The sequence below is a fragment of the Heterodontus francisci genome, chromosome 31 (genome assembly GCF_036365525.1).
Source record: "Heterodontus francisci isolate sHetFra1 chromosome 31, sHetFra1.hap1, whole genome shotgun sequence".
Lineage (NCBI taxonomy): Eukaryota > Metazoa > Chordata > Chondrichthyes > Heterodontiformes > Heterodontidae > Heterodontus > Heterodontus francisci.
Window position 1 is genome coordinate 32,941,482 of NC_090401.1, and position 24,326 is coordinate 32,965,807.

General features: G+C 43.5%; 1 protein-coding gene across 7 annotated transcripts in view; it reads right to left on the reverse strand.

Annotated features, from left to right (window-relative positions):
• Positions 1-1,985: 1,985 nt before the first annotated feature.
• rhbdl2 (rhomboid, veinlet-like 2 (Drosophila)) overlaps positions 1,986-24,326 on the reverse strand; it is an 85,243-nt gene continuing 62,902 nt past the window's right edge. For all 7 annotated transcript variants that reach the window (XM_068011246.1, XM_068011242.1, XM_068011241.1 and 4 more), the window contains 3 exons: positions 15,570-15,630; positions 14,256-14,317; positions 1,986-5,716 (listed from right to left, as the gene is read on the reverse strand). In XM_068011246.1, the coding sequence (XP_067867347.1) occupies positions 5,537-5,716; positions 14,256-14,317; positions 15,570-15,630 (303 nt within the window). In that variant the 3' untranslated portion in view covers positions 1,986-5,536. The remainder of the gene's footprint in view (positions 5,717-14,255; positions 14,318-15,569; positions 15,631-24,326) is intronic.

The window sequence follows — 24,326 nt, forward strand, 5'->3', positions numbered from 1 at the left end:
TTTCATCCACAGGTCGAATGATCCCGGCCAAAGTAAGTTACAACTAAAACATATTGAACTGCACAGAAAGAAAAAAATTAAAGGCCTGAATAATAAACAAAATCTGCATTTAGATCAAAGGTGCCTGAAATGAAGTAGACTATACACATCAAAATGATCCTGGTTAGTAGACATTTGTTTCCATTTCAAACGTAATAGAAAGTAAAAATAAGAATAATCTCAATATTTTGAATTATGACATTCAACTATGTGCAAGCACAGTTGTCACATTATTGTTTTTTAAAGTTCTGATTCCGAAGCAACAAAATTTTATACTGCTACACAAACAACTCATGGTATGTCCTCAAACTAATGGAAAATTCTATGTGAAAAAAAAATCAATCTTGCTATATTTAACTAGATGTCATTGATGTTTCGATCACTGGCTAAATTAAGACAATCATTACAGTCACTTCTATTTCAAGGAGAACTCAACCTTCCCCTTCTTAATAACACTGTCAGGGGAAGGTCGTTTCATGTGTTTAGTGATTTCTACAAAAAGGTGAAAACTATGCAAAGTAATACCATCTGCTGCTTTTGCACCCCCCAAAAAGTAATATTGGGCAAGGCCTGGGAATGAATCATCTGCCCATCCACTTGGCCAGATAAAAGGTGTTCGGCCTGCACTATGCTCCTGTACAGCACCTATCCAGAATATTGCAGTTGAACTGGAAGGGGATCAGGGAGTTAGTGATGGGGCATCTTTGGGCTTGCTTTCTTCAGAAACCCTGGACAACATTCCAAAATGATGTGCTAACAATGTAGCTTGCAGTTTGGTGAACAACTTTTCAGGTATCTGAATCTAAGTATAATATCAAGAATCTTATCTATCCTTTGTTCACTATCATTTATTATTTTCAAGAGGTAGAAGGGCTTACTTTTCAAAATACTGTAGTACTAAAAGTGTTGACAATGCTGCAGTATATACTAATAGGTGAAAAAACTGCATCCATGTAAGAGGAATGATGTGATACTAATGAAGTAAATCATTTCACAAATGCAACTGAGCATGAAAAGATTCTTTATCTAAACTGTACAGTTTTCATAAGTACTAATGGATTATAAATCAAATCAAAAGGAAGAGAGCACAATTTCTCATGTCACAAAAAAGTCAGGTCTGAATTTCCTGGTCAAGTGGAAAATCAGAGATCCATAACAACATTGATTATTTTAAACCACTGAAGATGAGGTGACAATTGGAATTGTGGAGATGCTAATGATCAAATACAATGCCCAAATGAAACTGCATACACACAAACTTTTGTACAACTTTTACAAGAATTCACAATCTCAATCATGCCTTACCTCATTTTGCCGCTGACAGATGTACTCAGTGTGAAGGTGCACCTAAATATCAGCTAATACTTTTTTATCATAGGATGTTGGCGTCGCTGACAATTATTTGCCCATTTCAAGATGCATTTATTGTCCATCCCTAATTGCCCTTGAGAAGATGGTGGTGAGTCACCTTCCTGAATACAACTGAGTGACTTGCTAGGCCATTTCAGAGGGCAGTTAAGAGTCAACGTTGCTGTGGGTCTGAAGTTACTTTTAGGCCAGACTGGGTAAGGATGGCAAATTTCCTTCCCTAAAGGACATTAGTAAATGTGATTGGGTTTTTGCAACAATCCAGTAGTTTCAAGATCACCATTACTGATACTAGCTTATTATTCCAGATGTATTTAATGAACTCAATTTAAATTCCTCAGCTGCTGTGGTGGGATTTGAACTCCTGCCTCCAGATCATTAGTATAGGCTTCTGGATTACCAGTCCAGTTACATAACCATTATGCTACATTTTTAACAAGGTAAAGGTAATAAAATATTTTTTAAGACGATAATTAATGCAGTAAGAATTCCATTATTGTATCTGGATAATAGAGTGGATCCAAAGCTAGATAAGAATACAATAAAATCTGTGCAAAACAAAATACACTACTCATTCATCATTTAGAGAGCATAGTCCCTCATTAATTTGATTTATTTACTAAAAAATAAGTACAGGATAATCAATTTGGATTTTTCCATATATTAACATACAAAAAATGGCATCAAAATGGTTACAAAATAAATCAGATGTATAAGATACAGTCGAGATTTTTAGAAGAGAATCTGAACTGGACTGGAGCACACTAGGCAGTCTAAAACCAAAATGTGGCTCGATTTATTCCGACAGAAAAAAAAACGACTAACGCAAAATTGCATCACACATTTGGCCCAGGCTGTTGCTGGGAACAAAGGTGCATTTGGCAAAGTTGTTATGAGTACTAAATGGCAGATCAAGACTGGTTAAATACAATGTCCTAAATGGCTGACCACCTGACATTCAGGTCAGTAACTAACACATTTTAAAACATTTTTACCGCTAAACATTTAACAACAAAAAGACAGAAAAACCCTTTAAAAGTGTAACAAATTTTAAAATTCTCAAAAATATGAAAATTATTAAGATTTATCCTAAACAATTATAAAAGTTATGTTGCTTGAAATACATTACATTTTAAAGAATTTTAAAAACACTGTATGAATTTGACAAATAGAATGAATAAAAACAGCAAATTTAGTAACTAACATCTGCAAAAGCAAGGTGAGTGCATGTGCTTAAACTCAAGGTTCAGGCCATCAGTTCCTATAAGCTCAATTCTGGAATTTCGCAACTCTCTTTCTCTTTCCCTGGCACATAGCTGCCTGTGGCATACACTATAGCCTCATCAAGATGCAGAAGGTTGAATCCATACAGTGATTATATCACCACACTGACAATAAATGATGATATACTAAGGACAAAAATAAATAAGGTTGTGTAACAAGAGCTACTGTTTCCGATTTAGGTCAGCATGTCTGAAGAACATCTGCAATTTACTTTGCGTTTGTCATTCCACCCTAGGCTTTTACTGAGTGTCACTGGTTCACAATATATCTATGTGCACTCTAACAATCCCACACAATTGAAAAGATACTGTCTGGTATTTTTGCTGTCAGTATAGTGAAACTTGTCAAGAATGGCTATATTTGGGTCAGACTTTGTAAGCAGATGGCATGACAACACAGATTTAATTATGATTCAAATATGATTCATTGATGTATTTCTGGAACATATGTAAAGGAGGTAGGTCATCATGTAGAGATGATCACAGGTTTTACTTGCATTTTCTAAGTAATTTTATTCGATTGATAAAAATAAAATACACATCGCTGCATCTTTTTTTTTCTTAATGCAAAACAAAATTTTAGCTTCCTTCACTTCTCTCCACAGGAGCAACTCTTGTTAAACAAGCAATTGAATTTTCTACCTACATACTCACATGTATCAGTAAATGTAACAGTTTCGATATTTCCCTCCTATCAACTATATCCTGTGTGACATGTAGGATAGTTGGAGGCCTTGCAGCACTTTGTGCCCTGTTGCTTTCAGAATGGAATTCTTCTCATTCCAAACATTTAAACACTGATTGTAAAGGCTATAATATTTAATGTGTGAAATCAAACTTTACATCGCATTAATGTAGTTAGGGGACCCTGGATAAGCCTTCATACAACCTTTGAGCTAATTCGAAAATGTGGATAACAACTGTTAATATTTAAAATACATTTAATCTCTACCTTCTACGATTCATAACACACCCTATAACATCACTGTGAACAAGAGAAGGTGTATGCCACATTGTAAATAAGGATCATTTAGCAAATCTGCCTATCTGGCCTGAGCTTTGTCCACTGCTAGCATATCTCCAGAATTGTGGAGTGCGTGCCCCAAACTTTTTCACCCATTAATATTAATAGATAGAAAATAATACTTTGCAACATAGTGGATATATGCCCGAATTCCTGGTATGTGTGTTCAGCCACCAAAGATTCTTGCCAGAAAAGCAATTTAGCAGAATTACCTGTCACCTGCAGTCAGAATAGCATTAGGCAAGTAAACCTCCTATACAGGCCTCATTATTGGCTGTCAAAAAAGACAACACCCATTATCATCATAAATTCTTCTCTAGAATTGTCTTTTGGCTGCTTCTAAACAAAATTGGCAAGTAATTTTCAACCTATGGTAATTCTATTAATGTAGTAGCTGCAGAATTATGTCCTGCAAGTGCACTTGGGGCTGAATTTTCATGTTCAGGCAGGAAACAGGAGTCAGGACTGTTTCCAAGTCCTGAACCTGCCCCCGGGAGAGAATTCACTGAGCAGGATTCTCATGGAGCCGCCCCCTTAATTTGCATGGAGACAGGTTCCCTGTCCAAGTCAGGATGGTGGGTGGGTTCTCAAAGCTTGAAGGCCAATCAGAGGCTTTCCAGTTTGTGTGGAGCAGTAGCCTGCAATGGATGGTAAGTAACTGACAGCGTGCTTCAACATGGAAGTGCCGTCTCACCAACGTTTTTGAAAACTTAAATAAAAAAACGGAAAAAGCAGCCAGGTCACACTGTTGGGGCTTGGGGATGTGGGGGGGGGGGGGGGTGGGGGTGTGTGGGGGGTGTGGGTGTGTGGGGGGGCAAAATCCCTCTCATAGTAGCCTTTCGCTGCACCTGCATTCAGGCAGGCAGAGAGGGCATGTAGTCCTTCCTGAAGCACTGGCCCTTCAGCCTGTTACTTGATGCCCACCTCCAGGCAGTTCAACTGTCCCCGCCGAGTCAGGAAACTGGAGGCTAAACCAGTTAGCTTCCTTTCAGTGTGTTTAACAAGGCTCTTAACAAGCCTGATTACCTGCCTGCCTCAGGAACGGCATTGGAAAACTGGCACGCCAACCAGCACCAGTATTTTTGGGTCCTGTCCACCTCTGTTCCCGACTCAGTGAGGTGTGGAAATTCAGCCCTTGATGTTTCGTTTCAAGTATGAGAATAAGGCCAAATTTGAGATATTTACTCAATTAATCCCAGTTAATCCAATCTGGTTACATTGGTTATAGAATTCAGTTTTCTGCTCTTCCCTTTAAAAGTGTGACTATTTGAGTACACTAGAGATTGAAATTTCAATACCAGGATTGATAAAGCCTTATAGCACCTCAGCACAAAAAAAAATAGAATAATTTAAAGATAAGTCACATTTTCAACACCATGCAACTTAACCTAAAAAACAAATCAATTCTCCACTCATTCATCTCTTTCTCCAAATTCAAGTCAAAACACAAAGTGTTATGTGATGATGATGAATAAAAGTTTTCTCTACAAGTAAAGCCAGTGGCAAAGTGTTACAAATAGATCACTGTCATTGTGTAATGTTAAGAAGCTTGTGGGAAATGATTGTTCCAAATGCCCTTCAGGAGTTGTGATGTGCTTCTTGTCATCCGTGTTCAATGAATACCAGATAGACTGTAACGGTTCAAGAAAGCAGCTCACCAGCACCTTCTCAAGGGCAATTAGGGATGGGCAACAAATGCTTGCCTTACCAGTGATGCCCACATCCCATGAAATGAATAAAAATAGTGTGTACCCTTACTCTACATTAAAAAAATTCATCATGACCAATCCATTTCCCACCCCACCGCTGCCACCCCCATTGTTTAAGGAGCAGGAGATAGGAAGATGTTGAATATGATAGCAAACACTATGCAGGCAATATACGCCAAAATTGAAGCCCAAAATCTGGGATCCTTTAAGAGTTTCTGGTCATAGCAGCTGAAAATCACATAGCCAATGGTCATTCCAGCTAGACCGCCTGCAATGTGAGCCACAAAGGACACCTATAGGAAGCAGAAGCATAATGTTAGAACAAATAATCAAAGTGATTGTTTTTAATGTCATAATGATATAATGGAAAAACAAACTCAATTTAATTCCTGCAAATGAATCTATGGAGCTCAGCATTTTTCTGATTGGTAGCATGAACTTTACATTCACACTGTAAAAAGACTAATTTGCTGATCTACTTTCACTTTCCCATACACTCATTGGAGTTTGGCAGCAGCAGTTGAGGAGAACAACTCAGAATTCCTGTACGATATTTTCTTCCATTTGTTATGTTAGTGAAAAAGTTGATATGAGTATAAAATAGTCTTCCACTTTTTCACACATGCTAACATTGGTGAATGAAGGAAAATATATCCCCTTGTGTGAAAGCAGTATTCTTCCCCACACTAAAAATAAACTTATTTACATTAATTTAGTATTTTAAGCTTTCAAATGACCATCACCACGTTGTTCCAAAATGGTATTGTTGCAGTGTTGTTTATGGGACAATTTTTCATCCCTGTTTATTTCTCATGTGTAGATATACCACCCGGGATCCTTTAAGAGTTTTTAATACATCAGTGGATAAGTGCAGCACATGGTGTGATTTAGAACCATAAGGACCAGATGGGTCCCAAATTCAATCTCCAGACTGTACTAATTGATCTCAGCTAAGGAGGTAAGTGAAGGTCCCGCAATTGATCTCCTGCCATGAAATCAGCTAATGTTTCGAATGATTTCTACCTGGTAACCTTTGCTGAAAAGTCCATCTAAGAGGACATAAAGTGGTTGACTGTCTCGGGCTCAGCGGGGACACATTTTATAGATGAAAAACCTAAGGAACCTGACCACCTTGCAGAATGACCAATTAAATGATGCATTGGCGGCCTTCTAGAATGTGTTAGATAATATCCCAGCATGAAATTACTGCCTGAAGAATAGGAGGTGAAGAGAGAAGAGAAAACTAAGGGAGAAGCAATGCAACTACAGCAAAAAGGTATGGATGCAATTACCTGAGCCCCAGTTTCTACGGCTACTAGACTGCCAACCTGGATTATCAGAAATGATATGGGTCCTAATTTAAGGTAAACTGCTTGTTTAGCATCCTGCTACACAACATCAGCATTATCGTTTGTGGGGAAATCAGTATTCATTGTCAGCCCTTAAGCCTCCAAGTGTAGTGATTATCAGTTATTATCCACTTATGGAGAGGGTGGATAAACTCGGATTGTTTTCACTGGAACGACGGAGGTGGAGAGGCGACATGATAGAGGTTTACAAAGTTATGAGCGGCATGGACAGAGTGGATAGTCAGAAGGTTTTTCCCAGGGTGGAAGAGTCAATTACGAGGGGACATAGGTTTAATGTGCGAGGGGCAAAGTTTAGAGGGGATGTGCGAGGCAAGTTCTTTACACAGAGGGTGGTGAGTGCCTGGAACTTGCTGCCAGGGGAGGTGGTGGAAGCAGGTACGATAGCGACATTTAAGAGGCATCTTGACAAATACATGAATAGGATGGGAATAGAAGGATACGGTCCCCGGAAGTGCAGAAGGTTCTAGATTAGGCAGATCGGCGATGGCTTGGAGGGCCAAATGGCCCGTTCCTGTGCCGTACTGTTCTTTATTCTTTATACTGGCTGCGGTTTCAAAAATTAAGTAATTAGATGAAGTTTACAATCATAGTTCTCAATTGTTATACATTTTGTGGAGTGCAACGAATAGGAACCCCAATAAGAATTTTGTGTTGTTCCCATCATTCAATGTTGTTAATAAATGTTCCAGGGTTTTAATGATTTCGGAATTAGATCCTCATCAGTTTATTTCTAAACTGAAACACTTAGTTCCATATCTTCTTTCACCCCTTACCACAAGGCAATATATAAATATTTCAAATTAATCTCCAAATAAATTTGGCTGTCATGTTGTGAAAAACGTGCTGCATAGTTTTGGCACTCCACATTGGTACTTTAATAAGTTGAGTGATATTGTATACAGAGGTGACCCATAGTGTGCTCTTGTCTGAAGGTAAATAAGAAAAGCATTATTGCACACTTTGGCTCATGCCTATTATTCAAAAAGAAATACAGCCTTTCAGCTCTTATGACTCACAATATTGCATATTATTCTCATCCATTCCCTGCAGTCCCTTATCACGATTTATACTTGAAGAGATTTGCTCTTACCTTCTGTGTGTATCTGTGGTTCAATTTTTCAAAGTAGGGGTTAAAGAAACTCTCAGCAGAAGGAAATCACAGCAACAAGGAAGGAAAGCCAGAAAAATGTATATCTCAAAAAAAGCAGAAAAAAAGAAAGGTAGAATGAGGAGGGAAAGTTGAAAGCTACACTGCGGGAACCACCAGAACATTTCCAAGCAAATAAAACTAGCACCAAACCATTCATATTTATTTCTTCCTAACATTATAAGCTTTCAGGAACCAGAGCTCCACAACTGATTATTAAAATCATCTAAACCACAGGACATTTGCTGCAGGAGTTCCTCAGGGTAGTGTCCTAGGCCCGACCATCAGCCGCTTTGTCAATGAACTTTCCTCCATCATAAGGTCAGAAGTGGAGATGTTCTCTGATGATTGCATGATGTTCAGCATCATTCGTGACTCTTCAGATACTGAAGCAGTTCGTGTCCATATGCAGCAAGACCTGGACAACATTCACGCCACATAAGTGCCAGGCAATGACCGTCTCCAACAAGGGAGAATCGAATCATCTCTCCTTGGCATTCAACGGCTATACCATCACTGAATTCCCCACTATCAACATCCTGGGGGATACCATTGTCCAGAAACTTAAATGGACTAGTCATATAAATACTGTGGCTACAGGAGCAGTTCAGAGGCTGGGAATTCTGCGGCAAGCAATTCATCTCCTAAATCCCCAAAGTCTGTCCACCATCTACAAGGCACAAGTCATGAGTGTGATGGAATACTCTCCACTTGCCTGGATGAGTGCAGCTCCAACAACACTCAAGAAGCTCAACACCATCCAGGACAAAGCAGCCCGCTTGATTGGCACCCCATCCACTACCTTAAACATTCACTCCCTCCACCACAGACGATCAGTGGCAGCAGTGTGTACCATATACAAGATGCACTGCAGCAACTCAGCAAGCCTCCTTTGACAGCACCTTCCAAACCCTCAACCACCTAGAAGAACAAGGGCTGCAAATGCATGAGAACACCACCACCTGCAAGTTCCCCTCCAAGTCACACATCATCCTGACTTAGATCTGTATCGCCCTTCCTTCAGTGTCGCTGGCTCAAAAACCTGGAACTCCCTTCCTAACAGCATTGCGGCTGTACCTATATCAGATGGACTGCAGCAGTTCAAGAAGAGGCTCACCAGCACTTTCTCAAGAGCAATTAGGGATGGGCAACAAATGCTGGCCTGGCCAGCGACATTCACATTCCATGTAAGAATAAAAGAAAAGATATTGTCAAATGTTTTGTTGCCTTTTACAGCCATTCAACGCCTCAAAGTTTAATGGCCCTGCCACACCTGCCTAAATGCACAACTCTGTGCAAGTCTCCCCCTTATAACCAACTTCCCCTCACTCTTTTAAAGTGTTGGAGTAGCTTACAGCAATGCCCATGAGGTAATGCAGCCTTCATACCCTCAGCTTACACCTGTAAGTCATACAGAAGCACATTGTTTACCACTCTCAAGTGGGCTCCCAGTCAGAGATATTTAGAATGCTTTGAGCTTGTGCACAATATGCAAATTAAACTGATCCTAGAAAATACAGTGGAGTCAGTGTTAGTGGCTGCAAGTCCTGCCCTGCCACACTTGCATGCATGGAACATAGCTGCTTGCTGCACACCCATGGTAATACCTGGATTTTACTGCAAGTCACAGGAAGAAAAGGTTATTCGCTCTGTATACATTCTTTCTTCAAGAAGGCAACCCATAAAAGCTGGAAGGGACTGGTGACAAATGGCAGGCCGCCAAACTCAACAACTCATTCCCCTCCTGCTCTTCCCCCAGGAAGTAATGGTGGAGGGGAATTGCCAATAGGAAAGCTACTTGTCTCTTGTCTGAAGGAGTGGGCAACAGCAAACAGCAGAAAAGACAGACAGTACAGTAGCGGGCAGAAATAAAAAAAAAATCCAAAATTATTGAGCAATGTCTATTCTGCAAAGCTTTGCAATACCTGCTTGGATCTTTAAATTTACTTCCACCTTTTATCGTGCGCTGAACAACCCCAGGTAACCATTGTACACCGATGTGATTACAGCTCAGCATGCATGAGATAGTAATGACAATGGAACAAATTAACCCACTGTGTGTAACTAATAACTGTCTTGTTTATATATGCTCACCCAACTTAGAGTGGGCATTACTGTCATCTGCTAGAAATGACACTGGAAAATTAAATAGTGGCTAAAGTGGGCAGGGATCTGGAATAAAGCCCCATTTCCCACCTGAGCCTGCCAATCCACCTGTTAAGAGGAGGAAAATCCAAGCTAGGAAAAATCACATCTACAATACAAAAACAACAGAAAGTATGGAAATTAAAAAATTACTTCTCAGTAAGCCAGCAGTTAACAAGATAGGCGAATACCCAAATATTTTCCTATGACTGTGAGACTCTAGGTTATCAACCTAATATTATAATCTACATCATTCAACCTTGACTGGCTGCATTCCACAATTTGTAGTCTGACTGAAACCATCCTCCCTAAATATAGACCGCTTTTAAGAACAGTAGCGTTCACACACAAAAAAATTCCACATGAAACCAAGTGCAAGAATACCTTTATTCTAGAAAAACCTCACTTTCCCTGTCAACAAGACATGTAAAAAGTGTCTATTTAAATAGTCTTCAAGTGAGCTTTGGCTATTTTGTGCCTTTGCATCATAAAAAGCAAACAAAGCACTAGGGTTCGTTTATAGAGTGATAGAATTGAAAAGCAGTGAAATTATGTTAAACTTATAAAGAACCTTGGTTAGACCACACTTGGAGTACTGTGAACAGTTCTGGTCTCCATATTATATAAAGGATACAGAGGCACTGGAGAAGGTGCAAAAAGATTTACTAGAATAATACCAAAACTAACAGGACATACCTATTAGAAAAGATTAAACAGGTTGCGCACTTATCTCCAGAAAACAGAAGACTGAAAGGTGACCCATTACAGGTCTTTAAGATTATGAAAGGGTTTGATAGGGTAGAAGTAGTGAAGATATTGCCACTTCTGGGGGAGACCAAAACTAGGGGCTATAAATATAAGATAGTCATTAATAAATCCAATAGGGAATTCAGGGGTGATTATTTACCCAGCGGTGATTAGAATGTGGAGCTTACTACCACAGAGAGTAGTTGAGGCGTGCAGCATAGATGCATTTTAGGGGAAGCTAGGTAAACACATGAGGGAGAAAGGAATAGAGGATATGTTGATGGGGTTGATGAAGTAAGGTGAGAGGAGACTCATGTGGAGCATAAACACTGGCATGGATCTGTTGTGCTGAATTGCCTGTTTCTGTGCTGTAAATACTTTGTAATATTTTATAATCAGAGCTTTATTTTTGTCATGGATAGAAGCAATATTACTAATTTCACAATTTTTCTTTTTATTAAACCAAGAGATATGAAGCCAACCCTTTTGAATAGGAAACATATTTGCTTCCAGTGTATATTTTTATCATAAAGATGGAAAAAAAGTCATTGGATAACAGACAAGAAACACTAATATATCCAGATATGGGTGGAATTTTAAGATTTCCCTTGTGGCGGGTTTGGTGGGACCCCACCACCATCCTGCCTCCGCTGAAATTTAGTCCGGGGCGGGAAGTCCTGTGAATGGCCTTCCGCCCAGTTGCCAATTAAGGCCATTAACTGGGTAATTAACCACTAGTTAAGGGCCTCTTCCCGCTGCAGCCACAATAACCTGTGTGGCGGGCAGCCCTGTCACCGCACAGGAAGCACAGCATGAAAAGCCCTGCGGCTGCTTCACAGCTGTGGAGGGGAGCTCCCTCGTTAAAAGGCACTTAAGTGCCTGAACAAGGGACGCGGCATCGGGGAGGGTGGGCCCGCTGAGGCCTCTCCCCCTGCCCATGCTGCTGACACCCCTGCCCACCCATTCCACGACCCCTACCCCGTTAGACCCCTCCAGCCCTGACCTACCTTGAACCCAGTTCCAGTGCCACTCCTCGGTGTCCAGTGGCTGCAGTTACAGCAGCAGCCACCGCTTCCGCAGTGACACTGCAGCTGCCAGCCCCTGATTGGCTGGCAGCTCTGTGAGGCCGGAACGTTCGGCAATGGGGTCCTAAGTCATACAGAAGGCCCGAGCTGTCAAGTAAAGTGCCTGATTGACACTAAATTCAGCAGGCCTTCCATATATGAGCCGACGTGGGGATCTCAGCATTGGTTTCCCCCAATGTTGAGAGCACCCCCATCCTCCACCAGTACAAAATTCCACCCATGAGTTGAATTTTGCTAGCTCCCTGATGTTGGGGGTCCTGGTGGGGGAGCCCGGAGAATTCTTCCGGGAGATGCCCACCTCGACCCCCAACATTGAGGAGGCCCTGCCGCATTTTACCAGTGGCATGAGGCCGTAGTGCGTTCCCCCACCCCCCGCTGCATGGCAGTGGAGCCTTCATTTGCATAATAAAATTTAATCCAATGCATGTTAATGAACTTACCTGGATCGGGTGGCCGTCCCACGTTGATATTCCGGCCGGTGGCCAGAAGTCCCATGCCTTCGGAGAACCGAGGCAAGACACTGGTGGGGAGGGGAAAGCAGTGTAATTTTCAGAGTGGCGGGGGGGAACAGATAAAACTGATTCCATTGGCTGAGGGGATGGTGGGAAGGGGTTGAAGGGCAAAGATCATAAAGTTTAGGGATGAAAGGTTTTCTCGGAGGGGAGAGGGAAATACATTTATTGTTTGATGATGGGGGGAGGGGGGGAAGAGGGACTTTGATGTGACCTTTACTGTTTTTATTTAAATTAGAGGTAATGTTTCCTTTCAACATTCAGATGGTCTGTCAGGGCTTGAAGCCCTTTAAAAATGGCGCCAGCACCAGCGCGGTGGTGCCTGGTGATGTTGCTGGGGACAGAGCGGCACCCCCTCTACGTCATCAGGGGCAGCTGCTCCACCTCCTCCATTTAAATGAGCCCTTGCGCGAAATATCGCAGGGGCTCAGCGGTGGCAGCTCCGCACGGCCAGATCGCCAACTTCAAAGCGCGCTGTCACGATTTGCGGCGCACTAGTAAAGTTCAGGCCAGTGTGTCACAAAGCACTTCACAGCCAATCAAGTACTTCTGAAAAATGGTCACTCCTGTTATGTAGGTAAGCTTAGTAGCCAATTTATGCACAGCATGGTCTCACAATAGCAATGTCATAAATGACCAGATAACCTGTTTGAGATGTTGGGTTTAATGAAACCACAGATTTCGGAACCCTGACATCAGGACCAAATCGGGGTCCCAAGCCTGCATTTGCCAGCAGTAAGACTGTCTTGGCAATTATACTGGAGGTGGCCTCCTAATTGTCTGCCTCCGGGCCTGTCATCCAATTAAGAACAGTGGGGGGAGGGAGGGGGTGTGTCTTCTGATTCTGCCAGCCCAACCAAAGAGCTGGCAGCTCTGAAGATTCGGTAGCCGCACCAGGAGCGGTGGGTGCTGCTGAGGCAGCTAGGAGATTTCGGACAGACAAGTATTATTTCAAATTCTGGATGGCTGAGGGCAGAAGACCCCGTCAAACAGAGGAGAAACCCCTCCAGAGGGATCGTTGAGGTCTCAAGGGCTATCTTTCTTGCCTGTGGCCCCTTCTGTGGCTCTGATGGCCCTGCACCCACCCACCCCACCCCCCGCCCCCGGGCTACTGGAGGAAGTCCGCCTCCATGAAGCTGGAAGGGTCCCCACGCAGTGGGAAGCTGCTCCGCCGCCAGAAAAATGCCATTGGCCCGGGGAAATCACACTTAATAGGGCTTTGAATTATTTAAATTAGCTACCAAATTCCATTAAGCATGCAGCTGATCTGCAGCCAGTCCCGCAGTTAGGAAACTTCCCCGGTAGCAAGAATGTGCAGGCAGCCATCCCAATGTGGCTCCCCGCTATTTTCCCAGCTCCACCACCTCCCATCCCCTCCGAGCCTGCCACCCCAGGGCTGGGAAAATCCTGCTTGTTGGTTCAGTGATAAATGTTGGCCAGGACAATGGGAAAATCCTCCTGATCATCTGCAAATAAGGTGCAGTTGAATTCCTTATTTCCACCTGAGAGGGCAGATGGGGCCTCAGTTCAATGTTTCATCTGAAAGATGGCACCTCCGACCTTGCAGTGTTCCTTCAGTACTGCACTGAAGAATAAGCCTCCACTACGTATTTAAGAATCTGGAGTGGAACTTGAACCCAGAAACATCTGACTCAGAGGTGAGATTGTTACCACTAATCCAAGGCTGTCATACGCCATCGTTATCAAGTGCTAGTTTGCTTTCTGCTAAACAAACATTTGATTTAATTCTTAGTTTAAGTCATTAAAGATTGTGTGCAAGAATGCATCAGAAGTGAAAGGTTAGAACAGACGTCTATGGTACTTACACGGAAACCATCTCCTTCAACAAGGAATCTTCTGTATAGGGCAAACCCCACATCAGTGCCCACTGCAAATAAATATTAAAATGATTAATTTAAAACTTATCATTGAATAACCAGAAAATATAGACTAATGACAACAGTAAACTAAATTTAAAATATTTTAGGTGTAGGGTTCCCAGAAAATGGTCAATACAGAAACTAGGGCTGAAATCATTCATGGCAGAAATATATAAATAAACCATGCATGACAAGCACATGGAAATGTTTGTTTCCAACTGAATAATTGGATGGAACATAGAGAGACTTGCAATGCAATGAGCAATTAAATTCCACCATTCTGTTGAAATGAATGCTACTTATTCATGCATGATTAAGAACATTTCATCTGGTACTCCAGATTTGATATGATGGGCAGGATTTTCTTGTGGGCTTCAGGACCCCACTGTCAGGTTAAAGTCAGGGTCAGAAGCCTGCCATTTTTGCGAAAGTCACTCAACTGTGATTTTCCCTGAAATGGCCAATTAAGGACAGCGGGTGGGCTCTCGAAGCTGGAGGGCTAATAGGAAGGTCTCTAACTTGAAAGCAGCAGCTTTTAAGTGAGGAACAAGGCGCCCCAAAAGAGCACCAACATTTTCAAATTTAAAATAAAATATGGCCTTTGCAGTGGGCTACCATTGTGGGTTGGAAACTCCTCCCAATAGTGGTCTGCAGCTGCTGCTGCTGAACCCAAGCCGGCAGGGAAGGCCTATAAGCCTACCTGGAGTACTCGCTCCCCCACCCCGCCTCTCCGGTCAGGAGGCCACCTCTAGGCATCTGCACTGTCCCCCATCGCCTGCAGAGACTTGGATGCCAACTGGAAAATCCCAGTTGGCCTTTGACAATAGGCTTTAGTGGGCCCTTAGGCAGCTCAGTAGGCTAGCCAAAACCTTACAGGTGGGTAGACCTACTGTTCCCCACCCCCCCCCCCCCCCCACCTGCAGGAAAATGGTCCAGGCGAGGGATAGAACCAGGGAACTGGCATGCCAGCCGGCAGTGCGAAATTCTGCGCCCGCCTGCCTCTGTTCCTGCTGCAGCAATGGCTGAAACTCCAGCCCAATGTCAGTTAATCCCCTCCCATACAAGGCAATAGCGTTACTGAAAGCTGCAAAGCATTGTTTCCCAATATTATCTAACTATAGAGTAGCTGTTAGCTGCACCTCTACAGTCAGAAATTCCCCTTCATCTCAGATCATGACATCTTTACGAAGTCAAATAATCAAGAAGGAAATTAGAGGAGGGGGATTATAAAACATAAATACAAAATGTAAAAAAACTTACCTATGATCAAAATAAAAGCTAATCTGAAAACACCAAACAGTGGCACCATTTGTTTAAAATTCTGCAATCAAACAAATAAAAATATTATGGAGCTACAATTGTTTTTAATTGTGTCTAGATTTGCCACATAGTCCCATATGTCATTTTTGAGCTGATATCCATGCTCTGGATGTATGGCAAAATCATGCAGTTTTGCTGGTGATAATGTTCTGCCTGCAACTTGTACTTGATGTTGGTGAATTGATCTAAGCAGTTCAGTGTAAAGATGTTACAGCTGAGTGCTTAGCTCATTTAAACAGCTACCTCTCCAGACTTAATAAATGAACATCTAATACAGCAAACAAGAACATGGTTGAAGTACTCAAAAAGTGTAGTTAGTTCACTGAGGAATAGAGATTTGGTACTGAGGCAGAAGGTAAATGAAAATGGCTCCTGGTGTTTGTGTTGTTTCTCCTTAAAGGCAAGAGCTCAATTGGCTTTATCGCCCTTGTTAGCTTTCAGGAACGCTGTAATTGCTTGGGACTATTCAGAGTCATTAAGGCAGAAAGCCACATTTAATTTTTCTGGTACAATTTTTTGTCGCAGGAATGCATGAGTGTTTGTTTATCCATCCATGTTTAGTTTTCTTTGCCCTGTGCAATATTCATTGTTTTTTTGGAATACAAAATATGTAAGAAGGCCAGTTTAATCTTTCATGAATCTGGTCATACTTTAATGAAGTAACAGTTGCATCAAAACAGAACCAATGATCCCCAAAGTCAACCCAAGGATTACTGATCTTCAAGTCCATTGAAGAAGCTAAATTAGATGGCAAAAAATATTGTAAAGGATTAAGTATCAGCCGCATAAATCAGCTTCCAATCTGTGTCAATGTAAATCTGGTTTGGTTTTACAAAAAAACTACAGAAAAAGAACTGATAAATGGCAAGTTGGATTTTTAATATTAATTTGTGATATTTGAATTTTTCACAAATTACCAATCCTTTAGAGTTTCAATATAGGAACAGGAGTAGGCTATCCAGCTCATTGAGCCTGTTCCACCATTCATTGAAATCATAGTTGATCTATACCTCAACTCCATTTACTTGCCGTTGTTCAATATCCTTTGATAACGTTACTGAATACAAATCTGTCGATCTCAGTCTTGAAAATGTCAATTCACCCAGCATCCACAACCAGTTTGGGGAAGTGAGTTCCAGGTTTCCACTACCTTTTGTGTGTTAAAGTGTTTTCCTGATTTTACTCCGAAATGGCCCAGCTCTAGTTTTAAGATTATGCCCCCTTGTTATGGATTTTGCCAGAGGAAATAGCTTCACTGTATCTAATCTATCAAATCCTTTTATCATTTAAGACGCACCAATTAAATCACCCCATAACTTTCTAAATTCAAGGATATACAAGCCATGTTTAAGAAAAGCTGTTGACATAACTTAACCCTTTAAGCCCTGACATCGTTCTGGGGAATTTTTTTTAAATTTCCAATATATACTTTATTCATAAAAATCTGTAAAAAATACATTACCAAACAGTTTCAAACAGCACCAAGTCAAAAAATACAAACAGTGCAAAGGAGATCAGTTTCCTTCAATACAATCATGAGTTGCCTCACAACCCTTCCATTTCCTTTGTCATGCCATTAACATTTTTACATTTTACAGCACACGAAAATTTTCCCGATACAGTTCGAGGGGTTTCCCATGGATCCAGCCCCTCAGTTCAGCTTGGTGGGGGGACCTTACACTGTGGTCTTTCCCCATTGAGCCTTTGCTGCGGCTGCCCCAAGCTTTAGTGCGTCCCTCAGCACGTAGTCCTGGACCTTGGAATGTGCCAGTCTGCAACATTCGGTGGTGGACAACTCTTTGCGCTGGAAGACCAGCAAGTTTCGGGCAGACCAAAGGGCGTCTTTCACCGAATTGATAGTCCTCCAGCAGCAGTTGATGTTTATCTCGGTGTGCGTCCCTGGGAACAGCCCATAGAGCACAGACTCCTGTGTTACAGAGCTGCTTGGGATGAACCTCGACAGAAACCACTGCATCTCTTTCCACACCTGCTTTGCAAAGACACATTCCAGAAGGAGGTGGGCAACCGTCTCTTCCCCACCATAGCCACCGTGAGGGCATTGTGCGGAGGGGGTGAGACTTCAGGCATGCAGGAAGGATCTGACGGGGAGGGCTCTTCTCACCACCAGCCAAGCTACATCTTGGTGCTTGTTTGAAAGCTCTGGTGATGAGGCATTCTGCCAAATGACTTTGGCAGTCTGTTCGGGGAACCATCCAACAGGATCCACCATATCCTTTTCCCATAGGGCCTTGAGGACATTCCGTGCAGACCACTGCCTGATGGATCGGTGGTCAAAGGTGTTTTTTCGCAGAAACTGCTCCACGAGGGATAGGTGGTATGGCACAGTCCAACTAGATGGAGCATTCCGCGGCAATGTGACCAGGCCCATCCTTCGCAACACCGGGGACAGATAGAACTTCAGCACGTAGTGACACTTGGAGCTTGCGTACTGGAGGTCTACACACAGCTTCTTGCAGCCGCACACAAAGGTCGTCATCAGGATGAGGGCGACATTGGGTACATTTTTCCCGCCCTTATCCAGAGGTTTGAACATCGTGTCCCTCCGGACCCGGTCCATTTTGGATCCCCAGATGAAGCGGAAAATGGCTCGGGTTACCACCACAACACAGGAGTGGGGTATGGGCCAGACCTGCGCCACGTACAGCAACAATGTGAGCGCCTCGCACCTGATGACCAGGTTCTTACCCACAATGGAGAGAGATCGCTGCTCCCACATGCTCAGCTTGTGTTGTACCTTGGCTACTCGCTCCTCTTAGGTTTTGGTGCATGCCCCGGCCCTTCCGAACCATATCCCCAGCGCCTTCAGGTATTCTGACCTGATGGTGAAGGGGACAAAGGATCGGTCAGCCCAGTTCCCAAAGAACATGGCCTCGCTCCTGCCATGGTTAACTTTGGCTCCCAAGGCCAGTTCGAACTGGTCGCAGATGCTCATCAGTCTGCGCACAGACAGCGGATCCGGGCAGAAGACGGCGACGTCATCCATGTACAGGGAGGTTTTAACCTGAGTGCCTCCACTGCCTGGGATTGTGACCCTTGTTATGCTCGCATCCTTCCTAATAGACTCAGCAAAGGGTTCAATTTAGCAAACAAACAAGACAGGGGAGAGAGGACAGCCCTATCTGACTCCAGATTGGATCGGTAAACTTTCCGATTCCCACCCATTGATTGAGACTGCGCAACTGATGTTTGTGTAGAGCAGTTTGATCCAATTGCAGATTCCCTCCCCAAACCCCATTTTGGAAAGCACGTCCAACATGTAGGTGTGCGATATCCTGTCAAAAGCCTTCTCCTGGTCCAGGCTGATGAGGCAGGTGTCCACTCTCCTGTCCCTTACATAGGCAATCGTATCCCCGAGTATCGCGAGGCTATCGAAGATCTTACTGCCGGGTATAGTACAGGTTTGATCAGGGTGGATCACCAACTCCAGAGCAAACTTGACTCGACTGGCTATGACTTTGGACAGAATCTTGTAGTCAACATTAAGCAGTGAGATGGGCCGCCAATTTCTGATTTCTGCCCTCTCCCCCTTCCGCTTGTCGATGAGGGTGATGATGCCTTTCCTCATGGATTCTGACATGCTGCCGGCCAGGAGCATACTCTCGTATACTTCCAGCAGGTCCAAGCCGACCTAGTCCCACAGGGCCGAATACAACTCAACCATAAGTCATTGCTTCTGGGAGTTTTACTTGTCTCGACGGACCTGACGGTCTTTGTCAGCTCATCCAGAGTTAGCGGCTTGTCCAGTCTCTCCCTCGTGCTGTCATCTAAGACCTCTGTGATAGATGACAGGAAGGACTAGGAGGCTCTGCTGTCCGTGGGCTTTGCATCATACAGCCCAGCATAAAAGGATTTGCTGATCCTTAGTACGTCGGACTGCGAAGACGTCACCGAGCCATCCTCTTCCTTCAGGCTGCTGATAACAAAGCTCTCTCTGTGTACCTTTTGGAAGAAGTAACACGAGCACATCTCATCCTGCTCAATGGAGCGGACTCTGGACCGGAAGATGATCTTGGAGGCCTCCGTGGCAAAGAGCGAGGCCTGCTGGCTCTTCACCTCATGGAGGTCCTCCTTGACCTCGACCCCCATCGACTGCAGCCGGAGCAGATTTTGCATACTTTTCTGGAGTCGGGACATTTACCTCTGTCTCTCTCTCATCCTCTGAACACCTTTGAGGATAAAGAACCTCTTGATGTTCTCCTTGATTGTTTCCCACCAGTGAACTGGAGACTCAAAGAGGGGTTTCACGGTTCTCCAACCTTTGGAATCCCTTTTGAGTTCCTCAACGTTCTCTGGGGTTAGCAGTGTAGCATTGAGCTTCCATGTCCCCCTGCCAACCCGCTGGTCATCCTGTAAGTGACAGTCGGCCAGTAAGAGGCAGTGGTCGGAGAAGAACACCGGCTTGAAGTTGGTGGACCCGACCGTGACAGTACGGGACACAAAAAAGAAGTCAACCCTGGAACAGGCAGACCCATCCAATCTTGACCATGTGTATCTACGCTGCACTCCATCTGCAGGTTTGCTGAAGACGTCATGCAGTTTGGCATCTTTTACTGTTTCTATTAGGAATCTGGACATAGCGACATCGTTCTGGTGAATCTGCACTGTTCCTGCGCACCCCACTCCCTCCCACCCAGTACAATATATCCTTCCTGTACAAATGAAGCATCACTTCCTCCCCGTTATAGTCGAATCCCTTGAGATTAAGGCAAAAATCCATTAGCATCTTTGATTACCTTGTGTACTTGCACACTGGTTTTTAGTGTTTTGTTACCTAGACAACCAAATCCTTTTCCCCCTCTATAGTTACTAGTCTCTTGCCATTAAGGAAATATTTCAATTTGCATTTCGTGGATCCAAAACAGATGACCTCATATTTCCCCACATTGAACTCTGTCATGCTAGGCCCCCACCTGCCAAGAATGAGGTACATTAATTTTGTAATGAACATTGATTTTAAACTGTTACTGGAGTTGAGAAAGGATTTGTTAAACAGATCAGCCGTGGCTGGAAAAGACATTTGCATATTAACAGACGGTGTTTGGAAGGACAATGCAGCCATTCCCTGACAAATTCAACTCACAAAAGAACTTTGACTACAGACGTTGAAGGTGGGGGAGCTCACATTCCAGGCTGACTGCTAAGATGGCCGCATACACAAACGGACATGGTCAAACAAGCTAGTCACATGACTAACCTGATGGGCAACCTGAGTTTTTTGAATTTGGAATTTGTACAAACAGTTTGGGCAAAGTGTTTGTTTGCTCCTGGTCTAAGAAGATCTCTCTCCTGTCTGACTGCTTCCATCTCCTTCTCACAAGCCTATGAATCACTGAAGACACATGAACCCTAAGAGAGAAAAGTCTCCGACAGCAAACAAGATTTAAGAAGAATACTGGGCCCCAACAAAAAGCAAGATCTATCTACAGTCAAAGACTCTACAGTGAGCTCGAAGAACCGTAACAAAAACACTTCAGATATTGCCTCAAACTCTTCCATTTTATTTTTCTTTTGCTCTTTTCTGTCTCTATTTGCATGTGTGTATCCCGTATGCATGCTAGCGTCAACCGAATTGGAGTTTAAATTGAATAAATTTCAACTTTTCTTCTTTAAACCTAAGAGAGCCTGTTTGTGCTGGTTTCTTTGCCTTATAATCGGAAAACAGTGAACAAGGATTCACCAAGGGGGAGCTAAAAGCATGGTGTGTTTAAAATTAAACCCTGTTACTGTAAGACCAGGTGAAGGCTGCGAGGGACCCCTAGACACCTTTCTCACCTGGTCATAACAACTCCAATTGCCATAGTTTTGACCTCTCATTTCATTCTATGTCCCTTTGTACCTTCCTGCTTCCTTCTACGCAATTAACTGCGTAATCCAACTTAGTGTCATCTGTAAACTTGAATATTTAACTCTCTATTCCTTTATCTAAATCATTGATATACATGGTGAAAAGCTAAGATCCAGTACAGATCCCCAGGAACTACTGCTTGTTGCATCCTGCCAATAACTGTACATTCCCTGTATCCCTGTACTCCATCACCTACCTCAATCAATTATCAAATCATGTCACAAGGTTATCTCCAATTCCATACACTGTTATTTTTGACAATAATCTCTTGTGTGGAACCTTGGGGGGAATTTTATCCTGGCGGCGGGGATCTCAACATAGAGAGAAACTGACACTGAGATCCCTGTGTCACCTCTTTTCTGGAAGGCCCGCCGAATTTTGCGCTAATCAGGCACTTAAGTGGACAGCGGCGGGCCTTCCATAGGATCTAGGATCCGTCGTCAGAAGTCCAGCTCTTGGACAGCTGCCAGCCAGAGGCCGGCAGCTGCAGCACCACCGCGGAGGCAGTGGCTGCAGCTGGAGGCCAAAGAGCGCTGCTGAAGCCAGGCATCAGGTAGGTGAGGGCAGGGGGGAGGGTCTCACAGGGTGGGAGTCATGGGGCAGGGGGGTCAGCAGCAAGGGGAGGGAGTGGCCCTCAGCGTCCCCCCCCCACCCCCCCCGCCCCGATGAGAGGTCCCTTGTTCAGGCACTAAGTGCCTTTGAATGAGGGACCCCACCCCACCTCCCCCCGGAGCCATGAAGCAGCCCACACAGTTTTCCGTGGCATCCTTCCTGTGCAGTGAGAGGGCCTCTTCCCACCGCATGGCTAATTGCAGCTGTAGCGGGAAGAGGCTCTTAATTGGGGTTAATTACTCAGTTAGGGGCCTCAATTGGTGGCAGGGATGGGGAAGGCATTTCGCAAGACTTCCCGCCCCAGACTAAATTTTAGCATCCAATTTTAAGCTGTCCCCATCTCCAAACCCGCCTCCTATAAAGATAACATCCATTGACACTCCCGTGTCCACTATATTAGTGGCCTTTCCAAAAAATTAAAGTAGATTAGTCAGACGTGACCTACCCATCACAAACCCTCTTTGAAGGCACTATACTGAAGAATTGCCTGTCACCTTTCATGGAGGATTCAATTTTAAAGTATTATTTTGGAAAATTAAGCAATCTTCCAGTGATTCTAGATAACATTGTAGCTAATGTGTAAAGGATGCTGAACAAACTGCCCAAATTACCCAATCTGTTACCTTTTAGTGAACTACTGACTAGAAGCAATGTTGCAAACCTGAGCCCATAGATCATTCAACATGGCAGCTATAAATACCATGAATGGCATTCAAAGGCATCGAATTAATGGTGTGTGAGACAAGCCTCAGACTACATGGCACATTCACAGAAGTTCTTATCTCTGCTATTTTAACACACATATCAATCCATTAAAAATAAGTAGGTGGCACCTTCTCAAGCACAGAGGAAGAGAGCATGACTGGGAACAGTAGCATAGCAGTTTTATTACTGGACTAGTAATCGAGAGGCCTGGACTGACAAACTGGAAATATGATTTCAAAATCCCTCCATGGCAGCGGTGGAGTTTAAATTCAATTAATTGAACAAACCTGGAATAAAAAACTAGTATCAGTAACGGTGACCATATAACTACTGGATTGTCATAAAAACCCTTCTGGTTCACTAGATTTCCTTCCCTAAAAGACATATTGTTCTTATTACGTCTGGCCTATATGTGACTCCAGGTCCTCAGCAATGTTGTTGACTCCTAACTGCCCTCTGAAATGGCCAAGAAAGCCATTCAGTTTTTAAGAAGGTGGTTCGCTGCCACCACCTTCTTAAGGGCAATGAGGAATGGGCAATAAATGCTGGCCTTGCCAGTGATACCCACAACATTTGACCCCAAGATGAGCTTCCAACCTTGTATTCATGCCATCACTAAGACCACCTATTTCCACCTCCGCAAAATCACCTGACCTCACCCCGTCTCAGCTCATGTGCTGCTGAAACCTTCATTCAAGCCTTTGTTACCATTAGACTTGACTATTCCAATGCACTCCTTGGTGGTGTCCCATATTCTACTCTCCTTAAACTTAAGCTCATCCAAAACTCTGCTGCCCATGTCTTAAATCGCACCGTCCCGTTCCCCTACCATCCCTGTGCTCACTGAGCTACATTGGCTCCCAGTCAAGCAACGTCCTGATTTTAAAATTTTCATCCTTCTTTTCAATTCCCTCCATGGCCTTACCTCTCCCTATCTCTGTAATCTCCCCCAGCCCCACAATCCTCCAAGATACCTGTGCTCCTCAAATTCCGGCCTCTTGAGGATCCCTGATTTTAATCACTCTGCCATTGGTGGCCGCGTCTTCAATTGCTAAGGCCCCAAACTCTGGAATACCCTCCCTACACCTCTTTGCCTCTCCACCTCATTTTCCTCCTTTAAGACACTCCTTAAAACCTACCTCTTTGACTAGGTTTTTGGTCATCTGACCTAATATCTCCTATATAATATAAAATAAAAACAAGAAATGCTGGAAATACTCAGCAGGTCTGGCAGCAACTGTGGAGAGAGGAGCAGAGTTAACGTTTCAGGTCAGTGACCCTTCATCGGACCTAATATCTCCTTTTGTGGCTCGGTGTCATACTTTTGTTTCATAATGTTGCTGTGAAGTGCCAAGAGAAGTTTTATGACGTTAAAGGTGCTATATAAATATTAGTTGTTGTTGTAGTGATGCCCACATACTGTGAATGAATAAAAAGAGTATGAGCTGGATTTTATGCAGGTGGTGGGGGTTCTGACACCAGGCCAGAAAGGCAAGGGGTATCCCACTTCTTCC